The following is a 15,895-nucleotide window of genomic DNA, read 5'->3' as shown; positions in this document are numbered from 1 at the left end:
ACTTTTTCTGGGTGATATGCAGGACATAAAATCTAACGGACAGACGAACGTGAAGATAAAAGGCAAATTTAAGTACACCCAAAATTTGTTAAGGGACAGAAAAATTAAATTATTTAGCAACGCCTATAAATGAGACCTTATCCTGTAATTGTGGGTCACCTTGTATTTCAATGAAAGGACTGTATTACCAAATGGCTCATCATCTAAATCAAGTTAAGAAGAGATACACATACAGTTTATTACATCATTAAAACTTATATGTAGCCGTGAGAAAATAAGTCAGTACTATCATTCAACATATTGGTACCGTTTTTGTATCAATAACAACACCCATAATAAACACTTGAGTTACAATGAAATTATTTCAAAAGTAATAAAATATGAAATCAGTTTTTTTAAATGACAACTCAACAACAGCACTTACTTCAGGCGTTGTTGGATTGCATGGTTAACTTTGACTGACGACTTGCCGTTTGTTTCCATGACCATTCGGCGCATTCCAAAATATGTCATAGATCCCCCTCTTATCCACTGGCACCAGACCAGAAAGAAAATGCCTCTGTACATGTTATACCCTACCCCTAGGTATAATATAAGAACCATGGTCATGAACGGGAAAATATACTAACTCATTTCAGTCGCGCATTTCTCACCTAAAACGTGCAGTTCGTTAAATGTATACTACGGATATTGAACAAGTGGTAATTTATCTTCCATTATGTACCGGCCACATTTCTTCAGTGTTTCTTATCTTAGAGAAACAATGCGTAGTTTATAGTTTCATCAACGTTACAAAGAAAACTTTGATGAGCTTCCCTGTTGAAGTTCCGGTCTAGATTACCAAACTATTCTGACTGGTTGATGTGAAAATGTAGGTCAGTCGTCGTTTAACTACACGTGTTCGCTAAAATGTGTATTTGCAGGATAAACATGCAATGAGAATAAAATAAACAAAACTGATGTACATCATTGTATGACTTCAGATTCAAAATCATTTCTAAGATGAATTTCATTCATCATTTTGTGTTTTATTTTACAACTGTGAATATTTTGCATTCTGTTTCTGTTTGTTTATATTCCGCATAACATGTGCACATTGCTGTGACCTCTAGACCGGATGTTCATTAGGGAAGTTCACGCAAGTTGTTTCTGTATAAGTATAAAATATGTGGAGTATCTCTGCAATATGAAATACTGAGACAATGTGCCTGGTGCACAATGGAAGCTAAATTAACGCTTGTTCAATATGTTTGGTACCCATTCACCGAACTGCGCGTTTTATGTGAGAAATGTATGCTTGAATAGGGTTAGTGTGTTTTCACGTTCATGACCATGGTTCTTATATTATACCTAGGGGTAGGGTATAACATGTACAGAGGCATTTTCTTTCTGGTCTGGTGCCAGTGCTCTTATCTATAACGAGTTTACTGATGACGGTAACACGTTTCAAATGTGGTTTTTGAGTTTGACAGCAAAAGGCATAATTTCAAATGGATTTGACAAATGGATGAACAGTTTTTCATGTTTTCCATACACCAGCGAGAGAAAGTAATACTAGTATGATACTACTTACATTAAATTCATTTAAAATCAGATAAGCATTAAAACTAAGCACTATTTGAAATCGCCATTCCGGCTAAGTTGTTATTTCTGGATATCACGATCCAAACACTGCGTCTCTCATCAGGTTCTGGTGATTTTAACCTTGATTGTACAAAGGTTCTCGAAAAATCTCCCAAATACCTGACTGTCTCCTCTTTTTTCTGTGTGACTAGTCCGTGCACTAGTCCGGTTGGTAAGCCGGGGGTCAAATATGACTTCCTTTACTCCAACACACTATTTAGATGATATATAAGTTAATACATAAGCAAGATATATGTATGCCATAATGCACAAATATGTAATTTCACATTGACATATATTGCCCCACCTATTGCTTGCTTAAATAGCTGGACACTTGGAAATGCTATAAGACCAAATTTGAATACATGGGCGGACAATGAACTCTATTTTTATGAAATACTGAGTTCAATATCTTCAGAGTTTGTACCATTCTCCTCTACTCCAACAACTTTGTTCGTATCAACCAGAGGTGTAAGACATGACGTGTCACCAAACTTACTCCCTATTTCAGAATGCTCTTCTAATGGAGGTGTTACGACAAGAGCCGGATTATCATGTTCCCCCGAATTTTGCAGGGAGTGATGTCCGCGGTCTTCCCGCGGAGGTGAGCGATTACGTGATGAGTGTCTTTCACGGTCCTCCCGTGGCGGAGAACGATTCCGTGGTGAGTGATTTCCGCGATCCTGTTTTGGCGGAGAACGATTCCGCGATGGACGGTTTCCGTGGTTCTCCCGAGGTGGTGAGCGATTCCGTGGCCTTGGCGAATGTCTAGTTGAATGGGTACTGTGTTCTCGGGGAGGCGAACGGTCCCGTGTCCTTGGTGAATGATCACGTAGACGGTTTCCGCGGTTATCCCGTGGTGGTGATCGATTCCGTGATGAGTGATTTCCGCGATAATTGTTCCGCGGCGGCGAACGGTCCCGTGGCCTTGGTGAATGATCACGTGATCTCGGGTAATGATCTGGACGTCTTGGAGAAGGGTCTCTTCGATTATCGTGTGGTCCTGCATTAAGAGTGGTTTTACCGTTATCCTTGATTTCACGAGAATGCCGCGGAGAATGAGAACCCCTGTCATCCTCCCTGGATCTTCTATCTCCGCTGTGTGGTCTTAGATGCGAATTCCGCCTGAAGCGTTTGAATGCCTCTACTTCCGCTTCATATTCCAACTGAAGTCTATCATATTTTACTTTCATCTGAGCGTAGATTCTATCTTTCTCACGTATGTGATCATAAACTTGCTTTACGATAAGAATTAAGCTGGCAATAGTCATAACGAAAGTAAAAATGTAGAAGAAAAATGAGTATGGAAAACCAACGTCTCCAGTGACGAATTCTGTAACTCTCCTGTTGAAATCTATTTCCACAAAGTTTTTAAATAAAACCTGGTACATCAGAGGACCTGAAAAGGATATTTTAGGACAATTAGAAACATTCCAAAGGTTAGAAACAACACTTAAGGATTAAAAAATGGAAGCATTATCCACCTTTGACGTAAAAAATGGTGTACAGGAATTCTCTAGTTTTTCTTATGTAAGCAGGAGTTTATCGTAAGTTAAATGTTTTCCAAAACTGACTGAAAGCTAAATTTGTAACTTGACTGCATACTTTAAAGTTGCGCCAGTGAATAACAGTATTCTTTTTGTAGCTCCATGATGGTATTTATACACTATGTGCATGAAATAATTTAGAAAATACAAGTTTATAGTTACAAACCGACAGTGAAAAATTACATAAGACAAAGACACTGTGTCTAATGTCTTACCATTCTATTAAATTTATGCAGCAGTGTGCACACTACTTGATGTATTGAGTTTAGAGAAGACAAAACACAAAAGAATACAATTATTCTGCAGTGGGGCTTTAACAGAATGTTCCATACTTCAAATACAGATATGTATCGTATACGTTTGAACCATTATACTAAAACGAACACATTCTAAAAAAAAGCTTGAATTGTTTCAACAAACATATTCAGAACATTGCTACAATATTTCAGGTAATTGACATTACATTAGAATGTGTTATTGAGATGAAAGTGCTATATTGATCATTACCTTCGTGATATACAATCAATACATAAGCATGCAGGTACTAATATGTCACAAACTTATTTATATACATTGGGTGCGCCAGTGGTCTAGTGGTAACACGCTTGACTGTCAATCCAGAGGGGTTCGAATCCCGGTCTAGGCACTGAAAATTTCTGAGATGCTCTTGAGTGTCTCCCACCTAACTAAGAGGCGGTCCGGGGTTCGAATCCCGGTCCAGGCACTGGATATTTGTGAGATGCCCTTGAGTGTCTCCCACCTAACTAAGAGGCCTGTACTGGTTCTTCCCAGGAAAGACGGCTTCGCGTGTATCGGTGCTATACACTGAGCACATAGAACCAGACTGTCTACGTTTGATCTATGTAAAGCGCCTTTATAATGAATCAAACCCGACGTAGAAACTAGAAAACGTCTTTTGTGCATATATTACAAGACAGGAATATTTGCATCATGACGTCTTACGCAACTGAAGAAAAATCGAAAATAGAATATTAATATAAATAATATATTTTTGAAAATCCAACAAGCTGACCCTTTTAACTGTTACTGTTAAACAAACGTATTTGCACATTCATATCAGGAAAAGCTTGAGGTTATAATACTTACAAACACATGCTAGCGCAACAACGTTGATAATTGTTACTCTTGGAAAGCTTTCCTTGCGTCGGGTAAGTTTGAAGATTTGAAAAATCATTGTTCCCACTGTCAAAAGCCATGCAATCTGTATATTCATCTGGTATCTGACAACGTAGTTGTAAGCTCGCACTGAAAAAAACAACCTTAATCAACGATTCAACATGGATTGCCAGTCCCCATGTTGTTAAATCTTAAAGATATCCAGTGCGCATTGTTTACTAACTTGAACAAATGTTTTCAACTTGACTATATATAACTGTGGTTGTAGAGCTATGCTCACAGTTAAAATATTTAAAAGTCATGTATAACAACGGTTTATTCAAGAAAACTTCCAGTCTTTTTAAAGGTACAATACATATTTATGGTTTGCTTATACATGAATAGGTGCATAAGATATCATAATAATGAGCCACGCCATGAGAAAACCAACATAGTGGCTTTGCGACCAGCATGGATCAAGACCATCCGCGCAGTCTGGTCAGGATCCATGCTGTTCGCTTTCAAAGCCTATTGCAATTAGAGAAACCGTTAGCGAACAGCATGGATCCTGACCAGACTGGGATGCGCAGGCCACTATGTTGGTTTTCTCATGGCACGGCTCAATTATGTACTATTTCAAACCTTACATACAATACAATTTACACAAACGAGCGTTTTTTTAATTGAATGTTTACGCAGAATATTTTGCACGCCTTAGATAGAATTATAAATATTCCTGTATAAATGACACAACACTTGGTTTACACTCTTGTGAATATATATATTTGTACTTGCCATTCATTATCGTTTTTGCATGTCATTTGTTTAATATGTCATGGAGATAGATGACAAGGTGTAATGCTTAAATCTAAATAAATTTTCTGTTTTGTTCTGTTCTGTTCTTAAAATATGATATGTGTCTTAAATGTCTTTAAAGGGATTAATCCACACATTTTACGCGAAAAATAAAATCCAATGATTAACAAGTGTGTACTCTGAAAGTAACTAGTGGTACAAACGTATTGACATAACATTTTGCAGTATATTATTATAAATAACCAAAACTAAAATGCAGAGGGTAGCAAACCGTTAAAACGCTTTTGAACAGAAACTTTCAATTTTATTTTCATCTACTTTATTGCCGAACTTGGTGGAAATGAACATGTTGAAAAATTTTGGCTAGCAGCTTTAACAAATTATACAACATATAAAACAAAACGAAGTATTTTGCAGCACTCTTTCTGACTGAAGCCACGGGTAAAATGAATGTCCTTGAAAAATAAACTTATTTCATTTCAAAAGACGTATAATAACAGTTCCGATTTAATCACGTCGTGGGGGTGAAATAAGGACATTACATATTTTTTGGTATAACACTAGTGTAAGTAAAAGGGCTTTAAATGAGGTCATTTTAAGTTTAAGAGGTATGGTGGCTGCTTTCTGCCATTTCGTGTGTTCGTGTCGGCGAGGCGAACGAAAGCACGAAAGGTCGAAATAATGCATATTTGTTCGTGTCGGCGGGTCGAAATGTCGAAAACACGAAAGGTCGAAAATTGCTTATTTGCCGAGTGTTCGCCTTTCGACATTCGAGGCGAATACACGAAATAACGAAACATTAAGCGAAATAACAAAGTTTTAATACCCACCGATACGAAAAGTGATAAATACAAAAGTTCGTGTGTTCGCGTCTCAAATTTCGTTATTTCGCCTTCAATGTTTCGTTACTTCGGAAGTCGAAAGGAGAACACACGACAAATAAGCATTATTTCGACCTTTCGTGTTTTCGTTGCTTCGACATTTTGCCTCGCCAACACGAACACACGGAATGGCAGAAATCAGCCACCATAAAGAGGTTTTAGTCGAATTAGCTTGGTTTATATTAGGTAAAAAAGAGATTCTAGTGTTACAGCAGGAAAAGCTAATAACATGTGATAAAAGGAATATTGCCATTGTGTCTTCCCACATTGAATTCATTAAACCCGTTGAATAAAGTTGAATACAATAGATAAAATGCTCAACAGAACCTTGCCTTTTATTATTATTCTGTTCTACTCGTTTTCTAAAATCAATATGAAAAGATTCCGTCGAGTAACTGATTTTAAATCGAGACATATACTGCAAGGAACAAAGTACTGTTTAACCCTTTTTGTCTCCTTGAATTAATGTTCGCGTTTTGTCGATCTCGGACTGATTCGCGGACATTAATTTTCGCGTAAAAAACTTAAAACATAAATTATTATGTTCGCGAAATTGTATCGATGCTATAAAGGATTATTGACAGTCACCATTGCTAGATACGGAACAATAGCACCAAGTGCTTCAGTGATATATGCCTAAGGTGATGTAAATTGATTAATCATAAATGGTACAGTGCTGTTCATTTCAAAGGTATTCACTGATATTAAATTGTAATGTATCATCGTTATTCGTACTGAGTAAATTATGCGCTGACTGTATTCAGGTACGTAGATAAGACGATTATAGTCGCACGTTATGCGCAAATTCTTATATTATATACGACCAAAGTGGAAGCTGAACATTTTAGGTTTAACCAGGTCTAATACGTATAGTCGTTCCAGGTTTAACTTAACTCATGTAAACTAATATTTGCGGAAAGGTAGCATCCGTGAATATAGCAGAAATAAAATGGGCGCGAATATTAAATGGTTAACAGTATTTGATATTGATGAATGGTTAGTTGTTATAAACAGCAAGAGTGTAGTGCTAAATAGGTTTTGCCGATACTGGCAAACTCACCGGAATTCCCATTCTGTTGTGCAAGAATAAGCATGCAATAGTACGAGACATTTAGATTCATGAAAATAAATGGTAAAAATACCTAGAGCTGGTCTCCGTTCATCTTTAGCATCACTGTAGTCCTGCCTAAACGAATCATGAAATGAGATTGTTCTACATTCCCAAGCAGATTCGTTAATATTAACACACCCTGTCGAGTAGTACACTGATTCGTATGAAGATACAATACTTGTCGTTAAAATAATCCATCCGGGTGTAAAAATTGCAATGAATTGTATGATAACATTTATAACCAACACAATACACAAAGCTAGTTGAAGGCGATTCACAGTTCCACGTTTCGTGTCCGTTACACTATCTCTGTTTATTACAGGCGTATACGCGATTTCCTCGTTGGTTAATGCTGCCATTTTAGCACTTACACTTAAGTCTTCCATCTACAGAAAATAGTACAGCTTATACAGGTATGCGCTCCAATATTGAACATACATGTACAGTCTGGGGTCACACGCAGGTCACAAGTGGATTTAAATCGTAGCTCGATTGTTTGTATTGTCCAAAACTAAATGTGTATGTCCATATACACTGAATGGTCATTTATAAATATTTTTCCGCTTTTGCTAGATATCCAATATGGTAAAAGCGATCTAGTTTATTGATTAATAAACAGGAAGGCCTTTAATTTCATATTTTCACTAATCATAATCAAGACTGGTTACACAGGTAACATTCGTTACAATGACCTGCTGAGATAACCCGGTCATCGGATTGACCACTTGATCGATGGCTCACTAGAGCGTGATAACGTTTGAAGGTACTATTAACTAGAGCTATCACAGGAGACAGCGCGCTCGACTATTTTGATGCTGGATAGTGAAACTGGACACATTTGAGGAAACTCGAGCTGTCAATGGAGTGTTTATTAAACTCCAATGATGGACGAAGATATTGCACAATAGCTTCAGTCTGTGTAAACAATATATTACGGTACTGGACCCCTAATAGTAATGTTTAAAAAATGGCATTTGTTTGGTAAATTCTTAAAGTTGACCATATTTCACACTGTGTTGCAAATTTTAAAGCCCTGCTCCCGTCCTATCTTTTAGCCTTGAATTGTCACTGAAAATGCATGAAAATCCTGACTATGAACAGTGACACTTGTTAAAATTTTATATAAAATTCTATATGATATACCTGTGGTTTTGCGTGCTAAAGTGTGGCACGTGGCCGTTAACTGTTACCTATTGTAATCATGGGTTTCATACACACAAAAGAATTTGAATAGCCGGGGAGCAGGGCTTTAAACAACTTTTACCGTGCCATTTTTTGTAAACTTTGTATAATTTATGGTATTTCCTCACGCTCAAGAAGAGACAAAATTCAGTGTGATGGCCACTATCAAACACGTTTGCAGAGAATTTATTACAGCATTCATTTTGATAAAAGAAGCATCAAACTATTGTTAAACAATTATAAAGCACAAAATAAAACTGTAAAAATCTTTTTTTTTTCTAGGGTGCATCAAGTAAACAGATTTAATGAGACAGAATTCTAACTCCAACATTAAAAAATTAAGGTTGAATCCTGTGGGTTTGTTTTGAATTTTGCTCACTTCTATTAAAAAATAACCTTGGGACAATAGTAAAACCTACCTGCATTTCTTCCACAAAATGTAATCTAAAGAATGAAGGCAAAATAGAGAACTTTTACCGCATGTAACTCAGTATTTTTAAAGATGTCTTACTCTACCCCTCCCGATTCAGAGGTAAATTTACATTGAACAACAAAATCGCTTATAAAATGAAAATTTTCCACTTTTGTACAATACATCCATAGTTAGTCTTGAAAGAAGTAAAAACTTACTAGAAAAAAAGGAAAACATGAAAATAAAATTTGGTCCCAGTGGGGTTTGAACCTACGCCCCCTGAAAATTGCAGTCAAAGTAGGTTTATGGTCGGAATTGAATACTCTTCAAAAAGGAGATACTCTGTTACGGGTCCAATACCTCATGACGCCAATGGGGATAGGCAAGGCAAACTAGTCCATTACTTACCACACTGCGAAAGCAGAACTGATACATGTTAGAAAATATATGTTTATTCAAGCAGCGGATTGTATTGCATTTCTATAAAGCAGCATGAAATCTATTTGAAAGTATATAAAGCAGAGTTCAGTGCAATCAAGCAAAATAATATCAGAATCGGTTTGAGTCTGTTCATGAGAGGGCTTTCATCTCATTACCGTCTATCCTTGGTATATCAACCTCCGCAAATATTGTTCTAGATGCAGTGTCATTATAAGTACTTTCATCCTTGTCGGTACAATATTTTAATTTTCTTTTGTTGCATTTACTCTCTGGTATCAAGATTGTTTGTCATCTCGGTATATCCAACGTTTTCTTAATATTACTGCTTACCGAGCAAAAAAGGTATGATTTCAAATGGCTTTGACTAACTTAATGAACAGTTTTAAACAAAATTACAAAAGTTACATGTTTTCGTAACACCACAGCGAGAAATCGTCAATTTCTTTTGAAATCGTCTTTTCGGCTATCATTCATTATCACGTGATGGCATTTACTGTTGTATGTCCTTAAGTCTAGCATGTAAACTACTCAAAATATGGTAAAGACCCAACACAACCTGGTGACCTTCTTATAGGTTCTGTAGAAAGTTCTCCCCGGACTGTCTCCTCATGTTTCTGCGTAGCTATAGTTCATGCACTAGCCCGCGTGAGGTCAAACATGACTTTATTTACTCCAGTACACTATTTAGTTCATATATAAGTTATTAAATAAGCAAGATATATGTACGCCATAATGCATAAATATGTAAATTTTACATTGACATATTTGTTTCACCTATTGCTTACTTTAATAGTCGGACGCTTGGAACAGCTTTTAGACCAAATTTAAATACACGTGCGGACAGTGAACTCTATATTTATGAAATACTGAGTTCAATATCTTCGGATTTTGCACCATTTTCGTCTACCCTAACCTCTTTGTTCTTATCAACCAGAGGTGTAAGACATGAAGTGTCTTCAAACTTACTCCCTATTTCAGAATGTTCTTCTAATGGAGGTGTTATGACAAGAGCTGGTTTATCATGTTCCCCGGATGTTTGGGGCGAGTGATATCCGGGGTCTTGGCGCGGAGGTGAGCGATTTCGTGATGAGAGGCTTTCGCGGTCCTCCAGCATCGGAGAACGATTCCGCGGTGAGTGGTTTCCGCGATCCTGTCTTGGCGGAGAACGATTCCGTGACGAGTGACTTCCACGATCTTCCCGTTGCGGTGAACGATTCCGTGGTCTTGGCGAATGCCTTGGTGAATGGTTTCTGTAGCTGTGCTCTCGGGGCGGTGAGCGATTCCGTGGCCTTGGTGAATGATCACGTGATCTCGGGTAATGGTCTGGACGTCTTGGAGAAGGGTCTCTTCCATTGTCTTTTGATCTTGCAATATGTGTGTCTCTATCCTTGATTTCACGAGATTGTCGCGGAGAATGGGAACCCCTGGATCTCCTATCTTCGCTGTGTGGTCTTAGATGCGAATTTCGCCTGAAGCGTTTGAATGCCTCTACTTCCGCTTCATATTCCAACTGAAGTCTATCATGTTTTACTTTCATCTCTGCTTGGATTCTATCTTTTTCACGTATGTGATCATAAACCTGCTTTATGATAAGAATTAAGCTGGCGATAGTCATAACGAAAGTAAAAATGTAGAAGAAAAATGAGTATGGAAAGCCCACATCTGCAGTGATGAATTCTGAAGTTCTCCTGCTGAAATCTATTTCCACAAAGTTTTTGAATAAAACCTGGTACATCAAAGAACCTGAAAAGGAATTGTAAGGACAGTAAGAATCATTTCAACGGTGAGATACAACACTAAGTGATGAAATATAGAAACGTCGGCCACCTTTGGTTAAAAAAAAAATGTTTGAGCAAATTTCTTTATCATAATTATGTAAGCAGATGTTTATCAAAGGTTAAATATTTTCAAAAACTGACTGAAGCTCAAGATGTAGCTTTACTGTATACTTTAAAGACGCATCTCATAGTATTTTTTTTTTCTTTTTTTGTAATTCCATCCTGGTAATTATCCTCAATGTTCATGAAATAATTTAGAAGTACAATTATAATATATACATTACACGACTGGGAGTGGGAGGGGGGAGGGAGGGAAATAGTGGCTTTAGAAAATTGTGTCTATCGATAAATATGGCGGATTTTGTTGACAAATCATCATTAAGGGCGGATATTTTGCCAAGTAAGTGACTTTTTTTATTTACTTTGGAAACATTTTATGCGTGTATTCTGTGACCACGCTATCTCCTCCCGACAATTTACCCCGAGTCTATACCTAGAGCCGTAAAAAAGTTATTTAACGCTTCATATGGAGATAAATAATTCAAGTCATGTTCTCCAACGAAATTTGTAAAATAAAACTGTACATGTTCGACCAAATTTATGATAACCAAGAATTCAGACATTAATTCTTTCTTACGACTCAATAGCACAAGAGCAAGAACCTTTTATTGCCGATTTTTCCTTGTTTAAGCCGATTTCAGTATCTCTTTTGGTCTCTATTTGTGTCTCTCTGTACTTTGTATGATACCATTCCAATGTACAAGGAAAGTCACCACAAAACATTTCGATGGCCGAACCGTTTTCAGTGTGACGTTTTATATTTGCAAGCTAGCAGTTCGTAAAACAATTTAACAAAGGATGATTTATTTTATTGTGTTGTACTGGATTAAATAATATGTGTGCGTAAATGTAAGCTAAATGTAATAAGTAATTGTGAATAGATTACGGCATTTACACACGTTAGATTAGCACGTACCGTGATGTGCTCTCGGAAACATGTAAGTGCCGTTTCCCAGTTGCGGGTTAAGTGTTTATAACATCTGTCCTCTATTCACAATTACTTATTACATTTAGCATGTAGTTACATTCACACACACACACACACACACACACACACACACACATTTTATTTAATCCAGGACAACAGTACAACACAAAAAAATAAATCACCCTTTGTTTTATGGACTGCTAGCTTGCAAATATAAAACGTTACAATTGAAAACGGTTCGGGTATCGAAAAGTTTTGTGGTGACTTTCCTTGTACATTGGGAAAAAAATTGTAGCAGATTTTTTTCTTCTTGTACATTGGAGTAACTCTAACGCAGTACAGAGTGACCCGAATAGAGGCCAAATTGTTCGGATACTGAAATCGGCTTAAATAAGAAAAAAACGGCAATAAAAGGTTTTTGCACTTGTGCTATGCATTTGTACTGGTTATTTTTACAAAAAGCGTTGGAAAAATGGACTTGAACTATATATATCCGTATAAAGCGTTCAATAACGTTTTTACGGCACCAGGTACAAACTCGGGGTTAACTGTCGGGAGGAGATAAATAGCGTGGTCTCAGAATGCATGCATGCAATATTTCCAAAATAAAAGAAAAGAAAAAACTCACATACGCGGCAGAATACCCGCCCTTGGGTGATTATTTGTCAATAAAATCTGCCATATTTACCCGATAGACACAATTTTCTCACTTAAACCACCCGAAGACACCATTTACGTCCTATCCCCTGCAAAGACAATGTGTTTAATGTCTACTCGTTTTATCAAATTAATGTAGCAGAATGCACAGTACTTGATGTATTAAGTTTAGAGCGCACAAAACACAACAGAATATGGGTCTTTAAAATAGTTCCTAAATGCATTCGTGCTACAAATACAGATATATATCGTATACGCTTGAATAATTCACACCCTGAACAAAGCTTTAATTTTTTTGACATGCATATTCAGAACATTGCTACAATATTTCAGACAATCACAGTGTCGCATTAATTGACATTACATTTTGATCTGTAGACCAGAGAGTGTTATTGAGCATGTTGAGATGGAAGTGCTATACTGATTATTACTGTCGTGATGTACAATCAATAATTAATCATACAATTACTAATATGTCACAGATACTGTACATATCTTGTAATGAACCATACACGACGTAGAAATCGTCTTTTGTTTATATTGTGAAATTAATGATAAAAACCGTACTACCCTTCAAAACAATAATATTTGCAAAATGATGTTTTACATAATTGATAAAAAAAATGACCAAAGAGTATGAATGTAAATAATCTAATTTTGAAAATCCAACAAACTAGCTCTTTTTAACTGTTACTGTTAAACGAGCGTATTTGCACAATTATATCAGGAAAAGCTTGAGTTTATAATACTTACACACACATGCAAGCACAACAACGTTGATAATTGTTACTCTTGGAAAGTTTTCCTTTGGTCTGGTAAGTTTGAAGAATTGAAAAATCATTGTTCCCACTATCAGAAGCCATGCAATCTGTATATTCATCTGGTATCTGACAACGTAGTTGAAAGCTCGAACTGAAAAACAGAAATAGCATCACTAATAGAGTGATAATTCGGACCTTAATCAACGGCGCAACATGGCTTGCAAGTCCTCATACAGTTAACCCTTACCATGATAGACACGATTGATTCTGCCTTTGCGACCAATATAGATAATGATCAGCCTCCGTGCAGTCTGATCATGATCTACACTGTTTGCCATTCTGTCAGTATTTTTGGTATGGTAAGCCCCTTTTAATAACAGTTAATGATACTGTCCAAATTAAAAGACGGACAAGTTTATTATAGAAATTTAGCAGGGTAAGGGTTAAGTATGAAGGATATCCAGTGTACTCAGATAGTTTATCGTTAAATCTATCTTTGAATTCATTTGTGTCTTCCTACATTGAATTTATTAAACTTGTTGAATAAAATTGATTAAATGCTCGAGAGAGAGCCAGGCATTTTATTATTTTATTGAAGCCATTTGCTAAAAACAATACGAAAAGATTTCTATATGTCTTTGGTATATTAACATATTTTTGAATATTTTGATTTAATAGAATCAGTGCAACAACGGTTACTTGTCATTAATAGCAAATCATCTAGCAAGGGTGTGCCAGATGTGTTTTGTCGGTATAGGTAAAATCACCGGAAACGCCAGTCAAGTAATCACTGGACACGCCAGTCCGCTGATAACTGGAAACGCTAGTCCGGTAACAATCACTGAAAACGCCAGTCAAGTAATCACTGGACACACCAGTCCGCTGATCACTGTAAACGCTAGTCCGGTAACAATCACTGGAAACGCCAGTCAAGTAATCACTGGACACGCCAGTCCGCTGATCACTGGAAACGCTAGTCCGGTAACAATCACTGGAAACGCCAGTCAAGTAATCACTGGACACGCCAGTCCGCTGATCACTGGAAACGCTAGTCCGGTAACAATCACTGGAAACGCCAGTCAAGTAATCACTGGACACGCCAGTCCGCTGATCACTGGAAACGCTAATCCGGTAACAATCACTGGAAACGTCAGTCAAGTAATCACTGGACACGCCAGTCCGCTGATCACTGGAAACGCTAATCCGGTAACAATCACTGGAAACGCCAGTCAAGTAATCACTTGACACACCAGTCCGCTGATCACTGGAAACGCTAATCCGGTAACAATCACTGGACACGCCAGTCCGATGATCACGAAACGGTCAAGTCGGTGTACAAGAATAATCATAAACAGGGGCAAGGAGTAAGAATCAGGTAAATGGAAAAATACCTAGAGCTGGTTTCCGTTCATCTTTAGCGTTGCTGTAGTCCTGATGAAATGTATCATGGAATGACATAGTTTTACATTCCCAATCAGACTCGTTTGCTTTCACAAATCGTACACACGCGGTCGCGTAGAATACCGATCCATATGCAGATACAGTATTTGTCGTTAAAATACTCCATCCAGGTGTAACAATTGCAATGAATTGTATGAAAATATTTATAACCAAAACAATACACAAAGCTAATTGAAGACGATTCATGGTTCCACGTTTCGTGTTCGTTACACTATCTCTGTTTATTACAGGCGCATAAGCGATTTCCTCGTTGCTTAATGTTGACATTTTAGCACTTTAATGATCATTAACACTTAATCTTCCATCTACGTTAAATAGTAAAGCAAATCCAGGTATGCACTACAGTATACATGATGTACTGCCTGAGGTCACATACAAGTTATGCTTAAAATAGATTTAAATTGTAGCTTGATTATTTTTATTTTCCACAAATTGTGTACATGTCCATATATTGCTATTTTATATAATACAGGTAATTTATAGAGATATTTTCAGCTTTTCGTTCGACGTAAAAGCGACATAGTTTATTGATTAATGAACAGCGTGGCCGTGGATTTCATAAAATTTCGTCCCCTTAATGCAAAAAGGTACCATGAGCATATGAATAAAGAAGGCACTTGGTACCTTTTTGCATTAAGGGGGCGATAACAGCATGACACAGGCACTGTTTACCGAGCGGCTAGACTGTAGACACTACAGCTCGTTTAAATGGGTCAAACGTGTTGATGTACTTATAAAATAGACTTGCCCGGTTTATAGATTGGTCGGGCTACGGTATGTATTGTATTTTGCCATCGTAAATTATATTTCTGTAAAATGCTTCTTCCCCTTCCGTTTGGATCCGTCCAAGTTTACAAACACGTTTGTTTATTTTATGGACTGTATATAGTTCGGCCACGTTTTTTGAGCCGTGACTAATTTATGCAGGACAGTTGATTCGCTAAAAAGGGTAGAAACGTATACGTATATGGCGTTGGCAACTTGCTTTTCCAGGTTCGAGCCTTGGTAAGTTCACATTTTTTATTTTTTTTATAATCGTTTGTTTCAATACACGTTGCACGAGAAAAGTGTGCAGTTCATTGATTCGATTTGTTAATGATATGTTAGCTAGTCAAAACTAC

At 37.1% G+C, this 15,895-nt stretch overlaps 2 protein-coding genes across 2 annotated transcripts; both read right to left on the bottom strand.

Annotated features, from left to right (window-relative positions):
- Positions 1-237: 237 nt before the first annotated feature.
- LOC123550278 (uncharacterized) lies at positions 238-7,656 on the bottom strand. The gene is made up of 3 exons (XM_045338704.2): positions 7,126-7,656; positions 4,278-4,436; positions 238-3,022 (listed from the first exon to the last, which is right to left on the bottom strand). Exons 1-3 carry the CDS (start codon positions 7,478-7,480, stop codon positions 2,013-2,015), a joined length of 1,524 nt encoding a protein of 507 aa, XP_045194639.2. The 5' UTR covers positions 7,481-7,656; the 3' UTR covers positions 238-2,012.
- A 1,468-nt stretch (positions 7,657-9,124) lies between these two features.
- LOC123549543 (uncharacterized) lies at positions 9,125-15,359 on the bottom strand. Its single transcript, XM_045337711.2, has 3 exons — positions 14,705-15,359; positions 13,306-13,464; positions 9,125-10,872 (listed from the first exon to the last, which is right to left on the bottom strand). Exons 1-3 carry the CDS (start codon positions 15,039-15,041, stop codon positions 9,986-9,988), a joined length of 1,383 nt encoding a protein of 460 aa, XP_045193646.2. The 5' UTR covers positions 15,042-15,359; the 3' UTR covers positions 9,125-9,985.
- Between the last annotated feature and the right edge of the window lie 536 nt (positions 15,360-15,895).

Source organism: Mercenaria mercenaria, chromosome 6 (genome assembly GCF_021730395.1).
Source record: "Mercenaria mercenaria strain notata chromosome 6, MADL_Memer_1, whole genome shotgun sequence".
Lineage (NCBI taxonomy): Eukaryota > Metazoa > Mollusca > Bivalvia > Venerida > Veneridae > Mercenaria > Mercenaria mercenaria.
This window is presented reverse-complemented; position numbering and strand designations above follow the sequence as displayed.

What these genes read in the sequence shown, in the direction of transcription:
- LOC123549543 (XM_045337711.2), bottom strand. Translation starts at nt 15,041, where the DNA reads ATGTCAACATTAAGCAACGAGGAAATCGCTTATGCGCCTGTAATAAAC. An exon ending in TGAACGGAAACCAGCTCTAG is followed by an intron (nt 13,465 to 14,704) that starts GTATTTTTCCAT and finishes TCTGTTTTTCAG; the next exon opens with TTCGAGCTTTCAACTACGTT. An exon ending in TGTTGTGCTTGCATGTGTGT is followed by an intron (nt 10,873 to 13,305) that starts GTAAGTATTATA and finishes ATTCCTTTTCAG; the next exon opens with GTTCTTTGATGTACCAGGTT.
- LOC123550278 (XM_045338704.2), bottom strand. Translation starts at nt 7,480, where the DNA reads ATGGAAGACTTAAGTGTAAGTGCTAAAATGGCAGCATTAACCAACGAG. An exon ending in TGAACGGAGACCAGCTCTAG is followed by an intron (nt 4,437 to 7,125) that starts GTATTTTTACCA and finishes TGTTTTTTTCAG; the next exon opens with TGCGAGCTTACAACTACGTT. An exon ending in TGTTGCGCTAGCATGTGTTT is followed by an intron (nt 3,023 to 4,277) that starts GTAAGTATTATA and finishes TATCCTTTTCAG; the next exon opens with GTCCTCTGATGTACCAGGTT.